The sequence below is a fragment of the Carcharodon carcharias genome, chromosome 15 (genome assembly GCF_017639515.1).
Source record: "Carcharodon carcharias isolate sCarCar2 chromosome 15, sCarCar2.pri, whole genome shotgun sequence".
NCBI classification, from domain to species: Eukaryota; Metazoa; Chordata; class Chondrichthyes; order Lamniformes; family Lamnidae; genus Carcharodon; species Carcharodon carcharias.
In genome coordinates, this window is record NC_054481.1 from 106,198,115 (window position 1) to 106,220,642 (window position 22,528).

A 22,528-nucleotide genomic window follows, 5' to 3' on the forward strand; every position below is an offset into this window, starting at 1 on the left:
GACACAAAACCAATAATTTGTTTGGCAATAACTTTTTTTAATTATTTGGTTTAAAAAAAGAGAAAAAACAAAGACCAGAGGTTGCACTAAGCAGCCATTGAAGATTACAGCAACATCACTACTGTCAATTAAGAAAAAAATGCACAAACACCTTCATAAAACAATTTTAACCAACTGTGAATACTGAATGTGCCTCAAATGTGACAAATGTCCAGCAGAGGTGGTGTTGCTGTGTCAGATTTGACAAAGGCTATAAAAGAGTAAAATAATTCTAAAAATTTGTGTTCTCAGAAGGTGAGATACATGAACTTTATGGAGGAAACATGATAGAGACTTTCCACTTCTCCCTCTGGTTAAGCCAAACCCTAAAGCAACCCCCAAATCCAACGTAGACAACTACTGACCTTGCACAAATTTTAAATCTAACATGATTCCACCATGAATACTGCACGTACACGTAGATCATCTTCCAAGGATTCAAACCTGCTACTTTTGTCCTTCTTCCTCCTTGCTGTGCCAAACCAGCTTTGAGAATATTCAGTTAAAAATCATAGGCAGTTTAAACAGCATTAGGGTTGATATTTAAATAGAGCTGGGTTGGTAGGCTTATGGGCTATCAGTGAATATTGCGGAGTGAAGTAGTAACTCCAGAATGGCACTGAAATCAAATACTAATGTTGCTGAAACTTGACCACAATAACCAGTTTGCCAGTGACAGATGATATCAACAATTAAAACAGGTTTTTCCCAACAACATCCAAAAATAATGATTCTGTCTGAAACTTGCTCCCTTTCGACCGATACCCATTTGTAGGCCCAAATGTCGAAACAGTGCCAGCTTATTACTGTCCTACAGAATCTTGTTGGACAGCTTCAGATAGGAACCACAATTTTTCTTGCAAGGAGAACCAGGAGAGCCAGATCTGTATTGCCATGAAAACGTTCAAGGGCCTCGATTGCTTCTTGCTGAGTAAATCCTGATCTTCTTATTCGTTCAACATTTGCAGCTGGGAAAATCTGGGTTGATAAAGCTGGAAAATGCAGTCCTAGAGGACTATCCAAAGAATGTCCATCAGGCTGATTCACGTTTGCTTCCATAGTCCCTTCGCATATCATCGGAGCAGCTGAAACATCTGGGACCTCTGAAGGACATACCACATTATCTGTCATCGCTTGCAAATGTGCCTCACTACTTTGTGACATCTGGCTGTTTTCAGCTGCTGCAGTGTCAGGTGTATGTACCATACTCTTTACTGATAATTCTTGGGTTTGCAATGATTCCTCAGGGGGCGAAACTTCCATTTCCTTTGATAGATCCTTGGACACAATAATAAAAGCTGTAGCCTTGTCCTTTGCGTCATGTATAAAAATCTCCTCAGATTCAACTTGTGGCACGTCTGAGGTAAGTTTTTCTGGAAATACATTGGAGCATTCCACACTGTTATCTCTTTTGGAAGAAGCTTCAGAATTAGCTGTGAGCAAAGGTTCTTTTTCCATTTCCACAACAAGAGTTTCCAGTTCTGTGCTAAGACACATCCTGTTCAGGGCATCATTATCTGAACATTCTTCGGACACTTCCATTGGTTGAACACATTCTTCCTGATTTGTTGCATATGACTGATAGTTGTCCTCTGAACTGGCTGATGTCTTCAAGGAAGCATCCTGACATGAGGTGACTAACTCTCGATGCAATTTAAATAAAGTAGCTACGGGGGAGAAGTGTGAATCAGAGTCTGATGTCTGATCCTGCTGATAGGTAGACTGTTTAATCTCGGTAAACAAATGTACCTCTTCATGCTGTTTATCAGCATCAAGAGCAACTTCAAATTTTTCTCTCACGCAGCGACTAGTAAACTCAATGGGTATATCCACCTGAGCAATAGAGGAGTTTGAACTTATATGTCCATCCTCAAATTCCTGATCTGAAATATGGACTTTCCCCACCTTTTGGCAACTGTTTTCATGGTTTTTTGATGCTGAATGTCTAATTTCCTCTTCCTGTTGTTCAGTAGAGTTTACAATTTCAGCACCACAGAATTCAATGTTCCCAGTTAAAGAATCAAATGGTGGTTTTCCATCAGCCTCAATTCTCTTTTGACAGCTACATAGATCTTTTTCAGCTATTTCAAGGTCCATGTCTGATGGCTCAGTGACTTGCTGTATGTGGCTGTCTGGATCATTAATCTCCCTTCCACTTTCAGTGGGCTGTTGCATTTCATCCATGTTAGAAGAACTGTCAGCAAAAGCCAGTTCAGGTGAGGGTGGTTGGATTGACCTGTCAGCCACACCCAGATCAGGCACAGGATCACAATTTGGTTGTACAGCTGAAGAAATCTCTTCAACTTTTCTTATTGGTGGTTCCTCCAAACCTCCTTTGTTTATGCTTTCCAGCTGGGATTTTGTTCTAAAATTTAGAAGAGAATGGTTTTCCTGTGTGATGTCACCCTTTTCCATGCCAACCTCATGTGGACTCATGTCTGGCAAGACATGTTTTGGCAGAGACTCATCATCTGTATTTGAAGTTGGATACTTCAAGAGGTTTTGTGAGCTGCAATTACTGCTTTCACACTGTGGTATGTGCTTTTTCCCTAGTGATGCCTGAGAAGGAGCAGACAGATTATCAGGAGACAGAGGAGTCAATATATTGTCCAATGATCCTGACAGTGCCTGTTTTTCTGCCTGTGTTTCCATGCACTCAGGAGTGATCTGAAGGCTTTTTACACCTGTAAGTTCAAACTTGTTCTGGTTTTGTGAAGGAAGGCTAGCAGGGACGGAAAGTGAACGGTCCCACTGACTTTGGGTTTTAGGGGCTTGAGATAGGTCACTTCTTGTAACGGGACGTGGGAGATGAAGATGATGAGGTGCTGGTAATGAAGGGCTTTCCAATGAGGTAGTTTTGCCATTTTCTTTTCCTAAAACAAAAAATAGGAAATTGAGTCCTAGATTACAGCTATACATACATCTTATTCCAGAGCATCTTATAGCAAAATTACCCAGCAGTTGCAATGCACTATCCTGTCGTTCTATCATTTCTATTCATTTTCAAACCAGCACCAAGTGGACAATATTAATGACCACTTTTATTGATGGCTCAACCTCAGTACAGGCATTACATTGAACAATAGAAGTTCGGTTATAGTAACTGGAGAGCTCAGAACTGAAAAAAAGATGACCTCACTGAACTGACAAAGACTATGGGCTTGGTTTTTAGTGCCCACTAGAGCTGCGATCACAGGCAGGTGGATGTTAGGAACAGAACTGCTGGCTAGCATGCTGGTTTCCCTAGCTGTTTGGCCCCGGGGCCATTTTCATGGAGGTGAAATGACAGGGGTTGGGGGGCAGACCACAGGGCCGTAAGCAGCGGGTGGCTGATCCAATTTGCTAACGGCCACTTAAAGGAAGTCAACTGGGGTTTTCCAGTCAGCCTCCAGGTTCCTGAAGGCTCCAGGAGTCAGTTTAGCTGTCTGGAGATGGCCCCTTGGCAGCAGACAAGAGGGCCAGCGCTTCAGGCAGGCTGAGAGACATTCCATGCCTGCTTGGGTGCAGCAGCAGCCACTGGCTGCCCCTCAGAGGGCTGTGCCCCTAGAGTGGTGGCCTAGCTGCAAAAGCCAATGCTTGGTTTAAATTTTAAAATGTTGGAGACAGGATCCTCCATTTTGATGTTCACTCTCCCTCAAGTACCTGTCATCACAATCTGCTGCTACTTCCAAGTAGAAAGGTCTGTTATTGGCTCTCCAGCTTAGAGAGCCAACCCATTTTCTCCTTAATTGAATAGTGAGCCCAGCCTCTGGCCATTAACTGACTGCTCTAGGGAAAACCACAATTAGTGACCATTTCCCCCAGGGTGTGGGCTTCTGACCCAAATTTGAGACTGACGGCAGAGTTCAGAAGCCCGCAGGAAAAATCCTGCCCATTGTAATAGGAAAATTCAAATGCATGGTGCTTAGTTCAATCAGATACTTGTAGTTAGTGAGCAACACTGCTCTAACTTACTCTAGGCCATCATTCCCTGAAGACTAACAGTTATGTGGTGAGTGTAAGCTGCATTGAAACTTAAAAGTGAGTTTAAGTATGTATCATTAAATTATGTATTACTTATTGCAGGATGCACCTTATTGGAGGATGTAAACAACTTGTTAGCAGGGTGTTACACAGCAATCACTCCTTTGTAATGCTGCAAACAATATAAAGTGTCCTAAAATGTGACAAGCGAGTTATGTAATTTCTTGACTAGCAACAGAGTCACAAACCAGGCATTAAATCAGAAGTTTTCACAGTGCGTAAACTTAATGCACCTCTGCTAACTTTATACAGGAACTGGTGAGCAGGGGTTGCTCTCCTTAGAGCAGATGAAGTAAGGGGAAGATTTAATAAGGGTGTTCAAAATTATGAAGGGCTTTGATGGAATAAATAGGGGGAGATGGTGGCGTGGTGGTAATGTCACGGACTGGTGACCAGAGGCCCAGGCTAATGTTCTAGGAACAAAGGATTCAAATATCACCACGGCAGCTGGTAATTTAAATTCAATTAAGAAATCTGGAATTAAAAGTTAGCTTCGGTAATGGCGACCATGAAACCATTATCAATTGTCATAAAAACCCATCTGGTTCACTTATGTCCTTTAGGGAAGGAAATCTGCCATCCTTATCTGGTTTGGCCTACATGTGACTCCAAACCCACAGTAACTCTTAACTGCACTCCGAAATGGTGTGGCAGGCCACTCGGTTCAGGGGCAATTAGGGATGGGCAACAAATGCTGGCCTTGCCAGCGACGCCCACATCCCATGAAAGAATAAAAAACACTGTTTACACAAGGAGGGATGATGGCCAGAGGACACAGATTTGAGACAACTGGCAAAAGAACCAGAGGGGAATGAGGAGAATTTACTTTACCATCAAGAATACACCCCCTCATAGTAACTTCCAAAAAGGAACTAGATAGACACTTGAAAAGGAAAAAAAAACTGCAGGACAATGGGGATAGTGCAGGGGAGTGCAACTAATCGGATTGCTCTTTCAAAGAGAAGCAATTATGTACAATGGGGTAAATGACCTCCTTCTATACCATACGATTCTATTAAGACTGCAGAGCGAGTGGGTAGCCTAATGAAATACCCAGTTAGCTTGTGAATAGGGAATGCCTCAATTGAGTTAAAAAGGCTAAAAAACAGAAGCATTCACTGGGATCCAACTGTTCAATTGGAAAAATTATACAAGTGAACAGATAGGAAACCAAGAGTTGTGCACGTGCCAAGTTAGTAGTGTGGTTCACTTATGCCACAGCTGGTCATGAGGGCCATCCAGGTCCTCAGGGCAATGCAGTGAAGCCAGCCATGTAGTTTGATGCAAGTATTTCCTGTGTGTACGTTTGGCTGTTGTGCCACAATAAGTCATTTAAAAGTAAAAAAACATTAAATACCTGGGCAATGATCATCTTCAGGGGCAGCAAAGTGCAACATGCATCAGTGATGCCGGCGTCCTGTTAGAATAAAAAAAACACCCAAAACAAACCAAACAGCAAACTTGATTAGCCAACAGATGCATGCAACATGCATATACTATTATGAATCACCATGGATATTAAACAGATTAACTTTCCACACAAATATATCACAGCATAAGAATGAGCGATATTATTAGACAGTATTCGGTCCATTAACACCCCCAGCTTCCGGAGCTGACAAAGAGGTTAGACTGACCAAATAAAAAGCACTGGTGTGAAGATATCAATGTCTTGTTAATTATAAACAGATGCATGATGTTATAGACACACTCAAACATAACAAAATGGCGTAGGGAAGAGAATAGACCCACACATCACCCAGTAGATATTGTGAATCTATGTGGTTTTAACTATGAATGGCTAAGGGCTCTGACTGACGTAGCACTGAGCCACACAGAGCAGAAGGTGCTAAATCCAATCTCCAGTGCATGCTGACTAAATTAGTTTCATCTGTAGCTATAGTAGGGTCACTTAAATTGGCCCCCATGGGGAAATTAGACAGGATTCCAGCTCTTGATCACTATACAGTAGCTCCAGCCTTGTCATGCATGGGCGGGAGTAGGATTGGATTCACCTCTGATCCCCTTTGTGGTCAAAAACCTGTGAATGTTCGCTATTTAATCTCAGGCTAAATTTTGCCACTTTGAGAGATAGCAGAGACTGCCAGTGCCGATGGGATTACACCCAAGCAAAGGTCCACCTTGATGAAGCCAAAGGAACAACGGCACAAAAATTTTGAGTAAGCTTTGGAGAAGACAGAAAAGAAAAAGTTTCTACTTACCTTCCTGATACTGAACAATCATGAAGCCAGGACATCACCCAGGATCTATGAACTGAAACCTTTACTACAGACTAACTGCTCATGAATTTGGGTAGCTGGGTCAGGGGACATTCTGCCTTAAATAATCTTGTAGTTCACTTGGTTACCAAATTTTAAATTACTGCATTCCACAACTAAATCTACATTACCACAATTCTGTATTAGGAAAAGATTTGTTGCAAATTTACCAGATTCCTCTGCCGATCTGTGTAGTGCCTCAGCCAGTTCTGCATCTGCCAGCTCCTCAGGATGAAGATCATCTCGTGGAACACCATATGCCAACCTGGCACACTCTGGTAGCTCTGCTTCAGATAAAAAGCGGGTCTCTGTTCCTGTGGTGCCGATAACTAACACATTGCGTTTCAGGTCAATTGAACACTGCAAGGAGACAGGAATAAAGAGCACCTGCATTTATAACACTAGAAATTAAAATAATCAGTGAACCAAAAAAACAAAACTAAATTTTTGGAATTAGTTTAATTCTTCATTATATGAGGCAAAAAGTTATCTTAATATGCAGAGCTTTTAATCATTAAGTAGGGTTCGCTCCAGATCACTATCTCTTCTTCATGTCTACGTTGGTTGAGATTGCGGTTTTGCTCTACCCAATTTCTCCCCTTTCCTAAAAGGCCCAGACTCTTGCTGGGCTGCGAATTTAGCAAGTGTGGGGCACCCTCAGTACTTCACCAAAATGCCATGTCTTCATATTATAACTTGGACACTAAAGCCCTGATTTTAACTTGTGGCAGTAGTAATGCAGGGGTGTGCTGAGGCAGTGGGAAGCCAGGTTAACCTCAGCAGAGAGGTCTGGCCTCATCTGCATAGGGCTAATTCAGGCTCCTGCCCAAAGCTGGCTGGAAGTGGCAGATGTTCAGTGGGTGGGGGCACCATTTGAAGCAGCAGCAGGCCACCATCAAGGACCAAAAGACAGGAAAGGGACTCTGAAGCGTCTTAGGGTTGGGGTGGGGAGGCTTAGGACAGGCCTAAACTTTCCTTGTGGGACCCAGAGGAGTAATCAAACTGGCCCCGATGTCTTCTTCCCACTAGGTTGGATGAGTGAGAAATCCACAATGGCTCAATTGCACAGGTCTCTGGCTAAAATAACGCCAATGATGTTAGCGGAGCCCAACCAGTTTCCAGTTGTGTTCTTTCCATCTGCTCAGAACAGCAAGTTAAAATCAGGGCTTGGGGGAAGGAGAGTGGGCAAGTCCAAAGGCAATTTTAACTGCCTGCTCAGTTTTCTCTGGGAAGCACAAAGCAGGAAATTGTTGTTGCCAGTTATATCTGGAACCAGTAAATTCTAAATAAAATGTGTTCACTGAAGAGCCTTGGGGCGTTTTATGATGTAAAAGTGCAAGCTGCAGTTGTACTAATGGGTGAATGGCCTAGTATTATCAGAATTAATGGCCTAGTATGAATGGCCTAGTGAATGGCATACGATCAGAACAAATGGCCGAGTATGAATCGCCTAGTTTTTCTAAATTAATTTAAAAGATGTGGGCGTGGCTGGCTAGGCCAGCATTTATGGTCCATCCCTAATTGCCCTTGAGAAGGTGGTGGTGAGCTGTCTTCTTGAACCCCTGCAGTCCCTGTGGTGTTAGTATATCCACAGTGCTGTTAGGGAGGGAGTTGCAGGATTTTGACCCAGCAACTATGAAAAAATAGCAATATATTTCCAAGTCAGGATGGTGAGTAGCTCAGTGGGGAAATTCCACGTAGTGGTGTTCCCATTTATCTGCTGCACTTGTCCTTCTAGACGGTAGCTGTCGTAGGTTTGGAAGGTGCTGCCGAAGGAGCCTTGGTGTGTTTCTGCAGTGCACCTTTTAGATGGTACACACTGCTGCCACTGTTTGTCAATGGTGGAGGGAGTGAATGTTTGTAGAATGTATGCCAATCAAGCAGGCTGCTTTGTCCTGGATGGTGTCAAGCTTCTTGAGTGTTGTTGGAGCTGCACTCATCCAGGCAAATGGAGAGTACTCCATCAAACTCCTGATTTGTGCCTGGTAGATGGTGGACAGGCTTTGGGGAGCCAGGAGGCAAGTTACTCGCCGCAGGATTCCTAGCCTCTGACCTGCTCTTGTGGCCACAGTATTTATATGGCTAGTCCAGTTCAGTTTCTGGTCAATGGTAACCCCCAGGATTTAAAATTTTTTTTTTATTAATTCACAGGATGTGGGCTTCACTGGCTGGGCCAACATTTATTGCCCACGCCTAGTTGCTCTTGAGAAGGTGGTTGGTGAACTGCCCTCTTAAACCGCTGCAGTCCATGTGGTGTAGATACACCCACAGTGCTGTTAGGGTGTTCCAGGATTTTGACCCAGCAACAGTGAAGGAACAGTGATATATTGCCAAGTCAGGATGGTAAGTGGCTTAGGGGTGAACTTCCAGGTGGTGGTGTTTCTACCTATATGCTTCCCTTGTTCTTCTAGATAGAAGTGGTCGTGGTGTTGGAAGGTGCAGTCTAAGGAGCCTTGGTGAATGATCATAGTGGGGGATTCAGCGATGATAATGCCAATGAATGTGTTTGATGGTTAGATTCTCTCTTGTTGGAAATGGTCATTGCCTGGCACTTGTGTGAGCGAATGCTACTTGCCACTTGTCAGCCCAAGCCGGGATATTGTCCAGATCTTGCTGCATTTGGACATGGGACTGCTTCAGTGTCTGAGGAGTCGCGAATGGTGCTGAGTTTTGTGCAATCATCAGCGAACATCCTCACTTCTGACTTTACGATGGAAGGAAGGTCATTGATGAAGCAGCTGAAAGATGGTTAGGCCTAGGATACTACCCCAAGGAATTCCTGATGTCCTGGAATTGAGATGATTGACCAACAACCACAACCATCTTTCTGCTAGGTATGACTCCAACCAGTGGAGAGTTTTCCCCCCAATTCCCATTGACTCCAGTTCTGCTAGGGCTCCCTTGATGTCACACTCGGTCAAATGCGGCCTTGATGTCAAAGGCAGTCAACTCACCTCGGGAGTTTGGCTCTTTTGTCCATATTTGAACCAAGGCTGTAATGAGGTCAGGAGCTGAGTGGCCCTGGCAGAACCCAAACTGGGCGTCAGTGAGCAGGTTATTGCCAGGGCAACTCCCTCCTGACTGTATACCACGGTGCTGCCACCTCTGCTGGGTTTGACCTGCCAGATGGAAGTGTCTGGGACATGGCGTATGATCAGAATCAACGTTGACAGTTCATCCAATTTCAGCTCCAAATTTTGAATTGTGCTACCCTCATCCTAATGACTTTGGTTCCATTGCCTAGAATTGGTGCTCACTTCTTACCTGGTGCCTTTTGAGCATGTCGAGTCCAAGCAACATATCCATTGGCTGGTCTTCCAGGAGAGAGAAAGAGCAGGGGAGGAAGTCACCTTCAATCTGAACCTGGGCTGTAAAAAGACAAAATATCGACTAAAGCCAGCTAAATTGAATGCCAACAACAAATGACTACTGAACATCCCTTGCCTTTTCCCTATTTTTGTGCACAACTATTTGATTTGTCCTGCGGTTCCCTTTTTGTAACTACTGACATTAGAGTCCCTTCCTTTCTGAAGCTCTTGATAACACTGCTCTGAAACTAATGGGAGGTACTCCAGCTCTAAAAACCAGAACCAAGAGTAGGCAATGCTAAGAAAACTCAACAGGTCTGCAGCACCTGTGGAGAGAGAAACAGAGTTAACATTTCGAATCCGTATTAGAACAAAGAGTAGCTTCTAAATGGCACACATCAAGTCGTGAATAATGCGGGAAGGATGTTTTCCCTGGCTGGGAAGGCTAGAAACAGAGTTCACTGTCTCATAGTAAGGGATCGGCCATTTAGGACCAAGATGAAGAGAGATTTCTTCATCCAAAGTTTCATGGATCTTAGGAATTTGCTCTCCAAGAAGGCTTTGGATGCTCAATTGTTGAGTATATACAAGACGTAGATTGATAGATTTTTGGACACTAAGAATTATGGGATATCAGTGTAGTGTGGGAAAGTGAACCGAGGTAGAGTTCAGCCATGCTCATATTGAATGGTGGAACAGACTCAAAAGGCCAAATGGCCTACACCTGTACCTTTTGCTTATATTCTGATAATATTTTTGTCTTGGACCGGTGCACTATTTTTGGATATGTTTCTCTGTATCGTTTCAACTAGGAATATGTTCTTTCCTTCCATTTTCTGATGCCAGGAATGGGGACTGGGACACTGCACTACTCAAATGTTACATCAGCTCCCGGCAGATCAGAAATAGTGAGATACTGTCCTCTCCAAAACGCATCTCTAAGACAGATGGGGAAAAAACTGGAAACCCCACCACATCATATCCATCACTGTTAGCTCTATAGGAATGGTTATTTATATATGTGGACAAAGGCTTGTGATCTCTTCCAACCATTTAAAATTCAAAGCACTACAGATACTTTACTTCATAAAATAGTAATGTTGACAATTCTCAAAAATCAGATACGTATCATGTTAAAATTACTCACCCAAGTGAACTCTGCCAATGATTTTCTGTGTTCCAACACCTTTGGCGATTCCCGCCCACCGCCTATCAACCAAGCGCATGATGTTACACCTCTCAGCACATGCCTGGCTCATGATTGTCATCTGTGCTCCTGTATCAATGACAGTATAGACTTACTGAAAAATTTGGGTGCACAATTTCACTGTTAGATCATAACCCCACCCCATCAGTCCCATTTACTGATGTGCCTAAAAGTAATTTGATCATTCCAATTTAAATATTTACTCCAGTATGTAAGTTTTTTGTCTTGAGTGCTAATGGTGAAATTATCTACAGGACACATGGAAGGAGCAGCCATGAGATTAAGTAATAGGCATTAATGATTGTGTACTAATGTGTATATGGAGAATGTGTGTACAAAGCAGCAATTGTGCATTTAATGTCCTGTATAGAGGATAGCTGCAAGTGGCCATTGTATGTGTACAAAAAATACAGCATCTACACATGGAATAATAGTGCTGTAATAAACTTGGTGGGTGTAATACATCTGTAGCTGCCATGTACTGTTTTGTCGAAAACAGGGATCCTGTACATCTGATACCATTTAACTATATACTTTCCCTGCACATTTACCCAACCTGCTTCCCAACCTGGCTTGCTTTAATGTTACCAAGGATTTTACAAATATTGTTTCAAACTAACTCGCAATCTATGTATAATTTAATCATACAAACTCATATGAACCCACCTGAATCCACAAATGCTTTGACTGGCATCCCATTAACCTTGCAATTGATGTAGAGCATTACCACCTGACCAAAACTCTCCGGCGATTCTTCCATTGCAATTGTCATGTTCTCCTCAATGTTCTGCTGCCTGGAAAACAAAAATGTCTGTTAACAGGACAACAGAATAAGATAGAAGAGATGCCAGCACCACAACTACAGGCCAGATCTTGGCACTCAGCAAGCAAAACTCACTAGCAGAGGTTACCTGAGGTATATGGCTAAAATTAGCACTGCACCATCAATCCTGCCCTTTCACTCTTTTTTTGTGCCTACATGTAATTCCTAACAGGAGAGGGATGTGGGGAGTACTACCGAGAAGCTACAATAACACCAGAATATGTGCTATGAAACAGATGGAATGAATAGGAGAACAGTGGTTGACCCATCCAAGAATTCCAATTGCCCAGGTAAACTGACATCTATACAGGGTGTTTCCCAGTGGAGGACTGAATATGGAGGGGTTGGGAAAATTGAGCAGTGCATGGACAAAACTCTCCATCATTTCTCAAGTGCTGCAGCAAAACTTGCACATGGTATTAGTGACCTAGTAATAAAAAATTGTCCTAGGACCAGCATAACATTTCCCCAATAATTCTGCAAGCACAAGAATATGTCAAAAATGTTTTTCTTTCTAATTTGCTCCCCATCTCATTTGAAAGCACCCGGATTTCTTGCGAGTGTATGATTCCATGGGCTCTAAACACACCCTAGAACCATGTTCAAGTATCCATGGTTCTTATGTAAAATAAGACTCTGTTGACAGGCTATTCAACTGTAGAGTGCATCACAGTTGAGCCTAAATTTGTCCTCAATCAACACTGTTCACATTCCAGCAGGGGACACTTAGAAGCAGGAGTACTGCTCGATTTTCCCCCTCCCTAATGTAGGGCGCCAAATTTTGTGTTCTTCTGTTCAGACAGAAACCGCTCAATACAGACAACCTTAGATGCTCTAAGTGTAAGGAAGAACAAAGAAAAATAAGCCCCTGTGATTACAGAGCACTTAAAACCACCAAAATATCTTCAATTTTTTCACACAATGAATTACTTTGGAGTGCAACAAGTGTTAAGTAGGAAAACTCAAGGCCTCAAACAGCAATGGCTCTTTACCTGATGTCTTCCTCAATTTTGGCCTGTGCCTCCAGGTCAAAGGGGTCAGCATTCAGAAGTCGGATCCTCTCCTGTTCTCGCCGTGCTCGTTCCAACTGCTGCTCTCGCAGCACTCTTGTAAACTTATCTTATGGAGAAATAGCACAAAGCGGAAAGAATTACTTAACCATTGAGACAGTACATAGTATACAATAGCCATGAGTGAGCAGTAATGAGCACAGCCATACTAATCACTTAGCTCAGTATTAATTAATAACTCTGCCTCTGTTTAATGAGCTGTGAGAAGAGCATTCTGTTAATGTTATTACTCATTATGGCTATATTGTTCAAAGTTGCCTAAGAATTTATTGGAGTTCTTGTGCAAATGTCCTCCCCTTCATGTCTAAAACCACTGACTCTTCGCCAGGGTACAGTTCCACAGGCACTGGCTGTCCTGTGGCCATTCATCCAAGTGGTTATTTGTGAGCAAGAATGAAACTTCTTGAGTTTGTCATGACCATTAAAGAAAGAACAATTGTGAATTAGGCAATTAGTGCACAGCAAAGTCCTACAAACAGCAATGAGATAAAGGACCAGATCATTTGTTTTAGTTTGTTACTTTAGAGATAACTAGTGAGCAAGGAGCTACCACTAAGCTCAGGCTGGCACCTGCTAAAACTGTCAATTTTCTTCCTCATTGGTTAAGGGTCTAAGTCTTATTTTTAATTGGACAATAATGAAAGCAGAAAATAACCAATCATATCCAAACCTCCCTCTCCAATTTCCCATTGCATTCAAAATGGTGAAGCTCGTTCCTCACCTACTGCGCTTCTTCACTATATACCCTCAAAAATGTAATTTATTATACAATACATAAAAGATCACAATCTCATCCCTCACCTTATCTTTGACAATCCACCACCTCACCCTTACTCACACTTCCACAAGCAGCACTGCACATGCTGCTGAGCTTTTAAACATCCTGCAAACCTTCTGTAACCAGGCAAAGTATACTAAATGTGTCCTTAAGCAGCCTCAGGTCTACAATTCTGAGGAGCCACAACTGTAATACAAAAGCTGTCTGAAACTAAGGCATATTACAATCCCAAAGCTGTGCTTGAAAACCTTTTTCTAACTAGGTACATTTGTTAGCTCATTATATTAAACAAAATTATTGAATTAAATTTCCCAACATTTTAATTAATTATCAACACTGCTTAATAAGCAAAAGTCCATAGTTACACCTCGAATAACTCTTATCAGAAGAATCCTGTACAGGTGTCCTACAACAAATTCTGTGGGCAGTATTTTAACCCTCACAGGAGTCAATTCAATTGTCAAATAGCAGCACTAACATGGAAGGAGACCAGCAGAAACAAGACGACAGAATTTCCATAGTTACCAAGATCTCCGCTAAGAAGTGCCTCAGCTAATGGAGGATTTCGCTCCTTCAACAGTGAAAGCTCGTGTGGGTTGGCCAACAGCATGTCCCGCAGTAAGGTAGGATTATTTTCCAAGCTGTGCGGAGCTGGAACAGGGGGAGGGGAAGCAGTGGAGCTACTGGGAGTTGGCTTTGGTGGTTGCTGATTAGCTACTGAAGACGCAGGAGTTCCAGGCCCCACTGACCCAGGCACTGAGATACCACTGAAATCAATCCTGGGAAGTCCTAAAGGAAGGTAAGATGGAGAAATATCAAAATACGTTGACAATAGGTAAACCCCACACCAATGCCAGTGTCCATACCACAGTGCTGAGAGGCAGTGAAAACTTATGAGCCATTCATATTACTGGAATTAATGTTAAAAACATGTTTGTAAACAAGCCAAGCCAAGACATGGCATAGAGCAGAGAGTGTACCACAGGCATGAACAATGATGGTAGGTTAAATTCCCCTTGGCAGGATCCCCACTCTTCAGCTAGAATCGCCTTTATGCATTGTACCTTATAGGATCCCTGGCTTTATAAATAGGGTATGAAAGCAAGGGAGTTATGCTAAAATTTTATAAATCACCAGTTAGGTCTCAGTTGGAATATTGTGTCCAAATCTTGGCACCATACCTTAAGACGGAAGTCAAGGTCTTGGAGAGGGTGCAGAGGATTTACTAGAATTTACCAGGGATGAGGAACTTCAGTTACGTGGAGAGATTAGAGAAGCTAGAACTTGTTCTCCTTGAAGCAGAGAAGATTAAGGGGAGGTTTAATAGAGGAGTTTTGGTAGAAAGGAAGAAACTGTTTCCAATAAGGGGAGAGTTGGAAACCAGAGGACATGGGTTTAAAACAGTTGGCAAAAAAGCCAAGGGGAGACAAGGAGAATGTATTTGACACAGCTTGATGTAGTGATCTGGAATGCATTACCTGAAGATGTGGTGGAAAGAGATTCAATAATAACTTGATGGGGAATTCTCTGTATACTTTTAAAGGAAAATTTGTAGAGCTATGAGGAAAAACAGAGGAGTGAGACTAATTGGACAGCGCTTTCAAAGAGCTAACAGAAACATGATAGGGCAAATGGCCTCCTGTGCTGTAAGATTCTAAGGCAATGAAGCCATCCTTACAGTGATATTTCCACATAAGCAACGTAATAGCATGGCTCAGCCTACTGGGCTCTCCACATGACCTGGACAAAATAATGCAAAAATATTTCCAACCAAGATATAATTAAATTGTACACTATCTTAACTCTAACAACTCTTGAATGGACAAAGAACAGTCAAGCTCAGTTATTGTGTTGAGCATAGTCTCACTTGAAGAATTAAGAAAATGCCCCAATATTTTTATCCTAAATAGTATTTTTAGATTTTCTTGCACACAATCTGTTCTCTCCTGAGGGCATTGACTCCCTGCAGAGTACAGCTCCATGAGTGTTGAACACTCGTCCATCCAAATGGCTGTTATTTATGCACGAGTCCAGACAGTGATGCTCACAAGCTATTGCACCATAGAATGTATCATCTGAGCCGAATCCAAATGCTCGCCCAGATAGTTTTCAACATGATAGCAATCAGGAGCAGGGAACTTGGCTGATTTTCTCCTCCCTAATCCGGGATTACTGAGGTTAACAACATTGTCTTTAATGCTAACTCACCAATCTTTCAGGTAGACTGCAGAAAAGAAATGACTAATATCCTCACAGCTTGCAGTCTCCTGTACAAAACCCATCTTAAAAGGATAATCACCTGTGTAATTCCCTTTTTGTCATGACATTGTTGGGGTGGATTCAAAAATGGATTTTTACAAGAGTGTGTACAAGGCCTGTAGGCGATATGGGTAATCAAATCATGAAAATTATTGGCAAGCCATTCCTGCAGGATCTCTCACCTGATACACCTGGGAGTGGTAGACTAGGCTGCACCGGTGGTCTATCCAACTGTCGCAATACCAGTACATCACCATCTTTCAGTCCATACGCTGTCAGTGTTTGCCGATCATCAGTCAATGGCCTCTCTGCAAAGATTATCTAACACAGAAACAGCGCTCAGATTTAACTAACATACAGTGATTATGCCATTGGCAGGCACCTCACCCGAACATGCTGGTCATAGTCTCAACTACCACAACGGTGGAAATTATTTGTCAGCCGTAATATAGGAAGCATAAGCTCAGCTTAGTGTTCCTTCAGGGAATGGAACCTGCCACATCCACCAAAAGTGCCGAGTGTGTGACTCTAATTCCACACTACATGCTCGAGTTTTAATACCTGCTCAGGTGACCACAAAAGCCGATCAGTTGTACAAACGATCACTCAGGAAGTTTGCCCACCACACCATTCTCAGGGCAACCAAAGATTGGCAATCAATACAACCCTGAGAGTCATTAACATACTGAGAACAAAGTCTGTAAGGGGCTGTGAAGCACGTTTTTTGAATAGTTCCTGGTTAAACACAGGGATAGACTTCTCTAATAAGCCGTTCTCCAAAGATTTATAGCATTGGACCGGCAACGAATAAGAATTATGTTCTCTTGGTCAGTGTCCTGAGCCTGAATTCAATTTGTGTAGAGCTTGGTGAGATCTTCAAATGTTGGGTTGGGCTTTATTAATTTATAGGAAAATGTCTCAATCTTTTCTGAGTAACTACTGTCATGTGTCAATCACAATAAGCCTCTCTATAAAAAGCATGTTGGCATCCTTCCTTTATGAACAAGAACACAAGAATGAGGAACAGGAGTAGGCTGTTAAGCCCCTCGAGCCTGCTCCACCATTCGATAAGATCATGGCTGATCTGATTGTGGCCTCATCTCCACTTTGCTGCCTGCCCTCCGTAATCCTCAACTTCCTTGGCAATCAAAAATCTATCCAACTTAACCTTGAATATATTCAATGATCCAGCCTCTACAGCTCTTTGGGAAAGAGAATTCCACAGACAAACAAGCCCTCTGAGAAAAAAGATTTCTCCTCTTCTCCATCTCAAATGGGAGGCCCCTAATTTTTAAACAGTGTCCCTTAGTTCTAGACTCCCCCACACAAGGGGAAACATTTTCTCAGCACCCACCCAGTCAAGTCCCCTCAGGATCTTATATGTTTCAATGAGATCATCTTCCAAATTTCAATGGGTATAGGTCCGACCGGCTTAACCTTTCCTCATAAGATAGCCTCCTTCATCCCGGGAATTAGTTGAGTGAGCCTTCTCTGACCGGCATGAATCTCAGTAATATTCACAAAGCATTCCACTACTTGCTATTTGGACCCAGCCCCCTCTTAAAATCACAAGAACCCTAAATGATAACTGCTTTTTCGGTATAAAAATCTGAAAACAACATCAATGTTTTGGACCTCTCCTTGAGATTAATTATGTAATTAACTACAGTATATACAGAGACTTGTTTGTTTACTAATGCAAGCTGAATTTATTCACTACTCCATTCATTTAACTTCAAGGTAAAGCGTAAACATCAAACATTTCCTGAAAGTAACAACTGAAAGGTCATCGATCTGAAATGTTAACTCTGTTTCTCTCCACAGATGCTGCCTGACGGGCTGAGTATTTCCAGCATTTTTTGTTTTTATTTCAGATTTCCAGCATCTGCAGGATATTGCTCGTGTCAACATTTTCCGAAGTCGCTTGCTTGCGATAAAACTGCATTCAACGGTTGTTTACAACATTTTGCATGCCTGACAAGTAGATGGGGTACTTGTTCTCTCATGTGGTTTAATTTGTATTTATTACGAAGAACTTGAAACCAACAACTGTCAAATAAACAGATCTACTTATTAAATTTCACCAGAAACCAGTCAAAAAGCACTTGTTTCACAGCCCCTTAATTTTAACTAAACTTTCAGCTGGGGGAATCAAATACACCTTGAGTAATTTGCTTCAGCTCCTCGCTTTTTACATTTTGTTTCAAAGGAATCGGGTATGAATTGGAATAAGTCATAAAAATAAATAAGGAAAAGGTATGGGAATGAAATTACAATACATAACTCATACTAAGATAATGTGCCATAACTCCTAAAATACCAGCTGCCCATTTTTGATCTGTGTGTTTTTTAAATATATGATTGCAAATTTTCATTCCTGCTTGCTAATTGGTATGGGGCCTACACATTCAGTTGTTACTTGTTGCTGATTTATGAATTTGACATTGCGATCAATGAAATGCAAATAGCTCTCATATATTAGAAGTCTTGCATATGTCAACATGTTTTCTTATCTATATCAACCCAGTTTCTGTCACACTTGTCCTGCTCTGAAGGAGGGTCATACAGACATGAAACATTAACTCTGTTTCTCTCTCTACAGATGCTGTCAGCACTTCTGAGTTTTTCCAGCATTTTCTGTTTTTATTCCTGTCACACTGGGGATTTGACAAGCAGGATTTGACTTATGCAGTCGCTGAAAATCAGTGACCCTAAAAATACATAGCACACTAAATGGCTTAACATCTCTATCTTGTAAAAAGTAACTTCGAAATGAAATGAGCAGCAACACAGGAGTTTTCCTAATATGTATTTGATTATTAGCAGAAATTCGTTAAATTGCTTATAGTAGGTTGGATGATACATTGTTTCATTTGGTCAGGCATGTTATACTATCCATTGCACAATGGTATTATTTGGATGACATGGTGAAAAAATCTCTTTAAAGTCATAAAATCTAATTCTTAAGTCGACAATATCTCAGATTCATTGCCTTTAATTTTTGTTTGACGAAAGAATTTTGCAAGTCAAAACGTGTTGAGTTTCAAACTCCATATGAGCACAATTGTTACAATGGTTTTGCAGCTATAAGGTGTTACTTTACTATATTACTGGATTTCCTATAGTTCACAGCAAGTTGCAAGATGTTTGTGTTCTTTTAGGTGTATTGGGCTATACAGAGAGTATATTATTTCTAAAATGAAAGTGTAGATCATTTTACCACCACAAAGTAATTGCTAAGCATTCTTTAAATCAATCATATGCTGATCACTCAGCAAATCCTCAGGTCAATTAGGAGTCAGACGGCTTTCTTTCAGTTTCTTTTTTTAAAATGTGGCAGATGTGTCTGTGGATGTGTACATGGACAGGTGCAGTTATATCTGAGGCTGTGTATGGTTCCTGTTGCATATATCTGGACGTGTGTGTGTGCGTGTTATATCCATTACTAAAAATATGTACAACCATTACAGGCATAGCTGAGGATATGGTTGTATACAGTTAGTTCCAGCTATGTATATCTGGGTTGGTGGGTATATTTTCTTATATGTATGGATGTAGGCAAGTGTACATCTAACTACGTATAGTGTTTTATATACCATTAGTCCCACTTTTAAGTCATTACACTTTAAACTCGGTCAGCTTATGGGGCCCGTGTTCTCATTTAGCATTGCAAATTTTATTTTAAAGTCGTTTTGCACTGGGTCCAACGTAGGACCATGCGACTCAATCTCCACCATTTTGGAACTGCCTCTGCTGCTCCTGATCCTTCCTCTCGCTGCTGACCCTCCAGTTTGCAGTCTCTGCCGCTCTCTGACCCTCCCTCTCCAGCTCTTGGCTTACCTCCTGCAAGTCGCTACTCTTCTCGCCTCTCGCCATTCATCTCCAGAGCCCTTGCTCATAATGAGGGTTCAGGAGGGGGAAGCAGCAAGCGGAAGAGGTGGGGGCTGGCTGTTTCAGCAAGGAGAGGTCTGCACCAAATGGGAGGGTCAGGGAGCAGCTGAAGTCACAAACCGGAAGGTTGGCAGCAACTGCGGCGGTCAGGGAGTGGCAGAGGCCGTGAAATGGTGGGTCAGCAAGTGGAAGGGTCTGCAGCGACAGGGAGGGTCAGGAAGTCAGATGTGTGCTGAGCAGGAGGTTTGGCAAGGAGTAATGGCAGTGAGCAGGAAAGGCAGTGAGTGGGTGATGTAAGTAGAAAGTTAGCATATTTCTATTTTTACATTTTATTTTAAATGTTATTTTATTTAGCACGGCAATGTATTTCAACTTACAGGGTGTAATGTTTTTTCCCTGATGACAAAGATCGTGCAGAACCTAACTCTAGTTTTTATATTGGTTTTAATAGGAAATTTTGAATTGCTGAAAGTTGTATTTTTCAGGAATGCAACTACAACTTTAACTGAGGGCTTACTGTACCCTGTTTTGAGGGGGTTTGGTGGCACAGTGGGTAGCGAGGCTGCCTCTGAGCCAGAAGCTCCGGGTTTGAGCCCCACCCAGGAGTCAATGTCCAAGGAAGGTGGGATCATAATGGGGCCAAAGAGGTTGAGTATCAACCTGCAAATCTTTCCAACACATGGCAAAAGCAGGCAGTCAGAGCAGCAGAAACTCCTGGTTAGCCATGTGATGGAAAGAAAATTGGAACCTCTACCATTACTAGCCAATGCTGACAATGTTGACAAGCAATTCAGGGACTCCCTGCGTGACATATAAGACCCCACCTGTGTTTTTAGTACTCAAGAGTATGTGTACTGAGACAAACACCAATTGCTGCTGAAGGATCGTCAACTCAGTGAAACATGCTCTTTCAGTGCAAAGAGTTGTCCACAACCAAGTGCTGCAAGCTGGCACATTCCAAGGTCCAGGACAACATCCCAAAGGACACACTAAAGCTTGGGACAGCCACTGCAAAGATGCAGCTAGTGGGAAAAGGCCACCTTCTAAGGCCCTTCAGCCATAGTGCACCAAGGGGCTTGTAACATTGTAGAACTCCTTGGGCTGTCGCTTGTCATTGAATATGAAAAATATCATATGTATCGCAATTGAATTGAGGCACCTCAGAGTACAATATGCTCTATGCAGAATACTTTCCATAATGTCCAATTTGAAATGTTTTTGAATAAGCTTTAAATATTTTATGAATAAAGCACATTTTGGGGGATATACAGATATGACTGAGAATAGAATTCAGTCCAGGTGTACAAGCAAAGCTTAAGCAATCTAGATATCTAGAATTGAGGGGGGAGGGGAGAAAGAGAGAACACACTCCAATGTTATATAGGATCCGATCTGTGTATTGACTTATTTAGCCATATATAGCCTGGGATTTGTGTGTCCAGAATCAGAGTTTACACTTTAGTATTCATGTACTGGCCACCAGATGTATACAGAAATGGTTCTAGTGCGAATATCCCGGTTGACAGATTCAGTTGCGGGGGTTCATATCACACTATATATGGGTGTGGTTGCATATAATTACGTAGAGTTGCATATGTATAAAACCACGAACGGGGCTGATTGTATATATGTTGTGTGCTAGTGTGTGCATTCTGGTATATACCCGGGTGTGGCAGTATATTTAAGCCTGTACATGTCCCTCCTGCTCTCACCTGACTCTCTGCCGCGGGGATACTGCTCTCCATTTCACACAGCGCCCGAAAAGTCTCCAGCTGCATGCCGCCATTCACCTGCAGGGTGAAGGTGATCTCGCTCAAGTCGCGCCGCACGCAGTAAACGGTGAGTAACATGGCGGCAAGAGACTGCCCAGCACCAAAAAGCCGGCACAGAGCGACTTCTGGATCCGGGGCCAGTACCGAAACCCGGCGCTCGATCGCCGCTCGACCGAGGCCCAACGCGAGGACTCCACCAACTGCACACCAACTCCGCGCTCCACAATCCGCCTAACCGCAGCGCCGCAAACCAGCCACTGTCGCAAAAACAGCCGCGCACCGCCGCAAAGCAGGCGTACATGTCGCTGTCCCACTGCCATCTTGGTGAGGAAATACATTCAGTACTTTTTACAATATGCCCTCTCAAATCAGAGTTAGAATTACTGTAGCCTAACAGTCCAAATCCACTGATAGTGACTTTAGGAAAATATATCCTTGCTTTCATAAATGAGCGCACAATCTAAAAAAGGCTCCTGGGTGGTTTAGTGTCAACTTGGTAACTAGAATTTATTTAAATTCCTAGATATTTGCTCAAAGCCAGATGCAGCAGACAATCAGGACTCTTTATTTTCCTTCCAATTAATTAAATCCCTGATGAAGCACAATTTAAGAATTACACCTTATTTTATTTACTTAAAGAAACATTTTGTCCTCTTCCCTGAAGGTCTGTGTTGTCCAGAAATTGAATTACTTTTGAATCAAGAAACACTACAGCCTAGAAAGCTAGTTTTGAATCTAATCATTGTGAATATTCAGGTTTTCAAGTCACAGCTAAATCACTCTGCCTTAACATTGATTAAATCAAACAAACTAATTGTAGTTACAATTTTCATGCATCTGTATGACATTTTGAAAACTTTTGTCAACATGAAAATGTACATTTTCTATTATAACTTACTTTGAACAATCCAGTGTACTGGGCCACCAGGGGCAGAAGGTTCCAGGGTCAATTTCCCCTCTGGTGCTCTCACCCAAAATGGCAGTATGGTATTAAATTGGTGTCAGCAGCTCCAGGGGAGAAGGGTTGCAGCTATGATATTCTCCTCCCACCAATGTAGTAAAATAGCCAGCTGACATTT

At 42.3% G+C, this 22,528-nt stretch overlaps 1 protein-coding gene across 3 annotated transcripts; it reads right to left on the reverse strand.

Moving 5' to 3' along the window:
• Window positions 1-16: 16 nt before the first annotated feature.
• Window positions 17-21,689, reverse strand: ddi2 (DNA-damage inducible protein 2). 3 transcript variants are annotated; one of them, XM_041206682.1, is made up of 11 exons: window positions 21,390-21,689; window positions 15,969-16,107; window positions 15,006-15,084; window positions 14,053-14,316; window positions 12,672-12,798; window positions 11,523-11,650; window positions 10,797-10,925; window positions 9,606-9,709; window positions 6,512-6,701; window positions 5,420-5,479; window positions 2,746-2,912 (listed from the first exon to the last, which is right to left on the reverse strand). In XM_041206682.1, the coding sequence occupies exons 2-10, from the start codon at window positions 16,041-16,043 to the stop codon at window positions 5,463-5,465; spliced, it is 1,113 nt and encodes a 370-aa protein (XP_041062616.1). In that variant the 5' UTR covers window positions 16,044-16,107; window positions 21,390-21,689; the 3' UTR covers window positions 2,746-2,912; window positions 5,420-5,462. The 3 variants fall into 3 exon arrangements, with proteins under 3 accessions (XP_041062614.1, XP_041062616.1, XP_041062615.1); XM_041206681.1 differs by lacking the exon at window positions 15,006-15,084; XM_041206680.1 differs by lacking the exons at window positions 10,797-10,925; window positions 11,523-11,650; window positions 12,672-12,798; ... (2 more) ...; window positions 15,969-16,107; window positions 21,390-21,689 and having other exon boundaries at window positions 17-2,912; window positions 9,606-9,715.
• Between the last annotated feature and the right edge of the window lie 839 nt (window positions 21,690-22,528).

Excerpts from the sequence above, each read along its gene's own strand:
- ddi2 (XM_041206680.1), bottom strand. The coding sequence starts at position 5,459 with ATGTTGCACTTTGCTGCCCCTGAAGATGATCATTGCCCAG. Across the intron at positions 2,913-5,419 it reads TGAAGATGATCATTGCCCAG|GAAAAGAAAATGGCAAAACT; the intron begins GTATTTAATGTT and ends TTTTTGTTTTAG.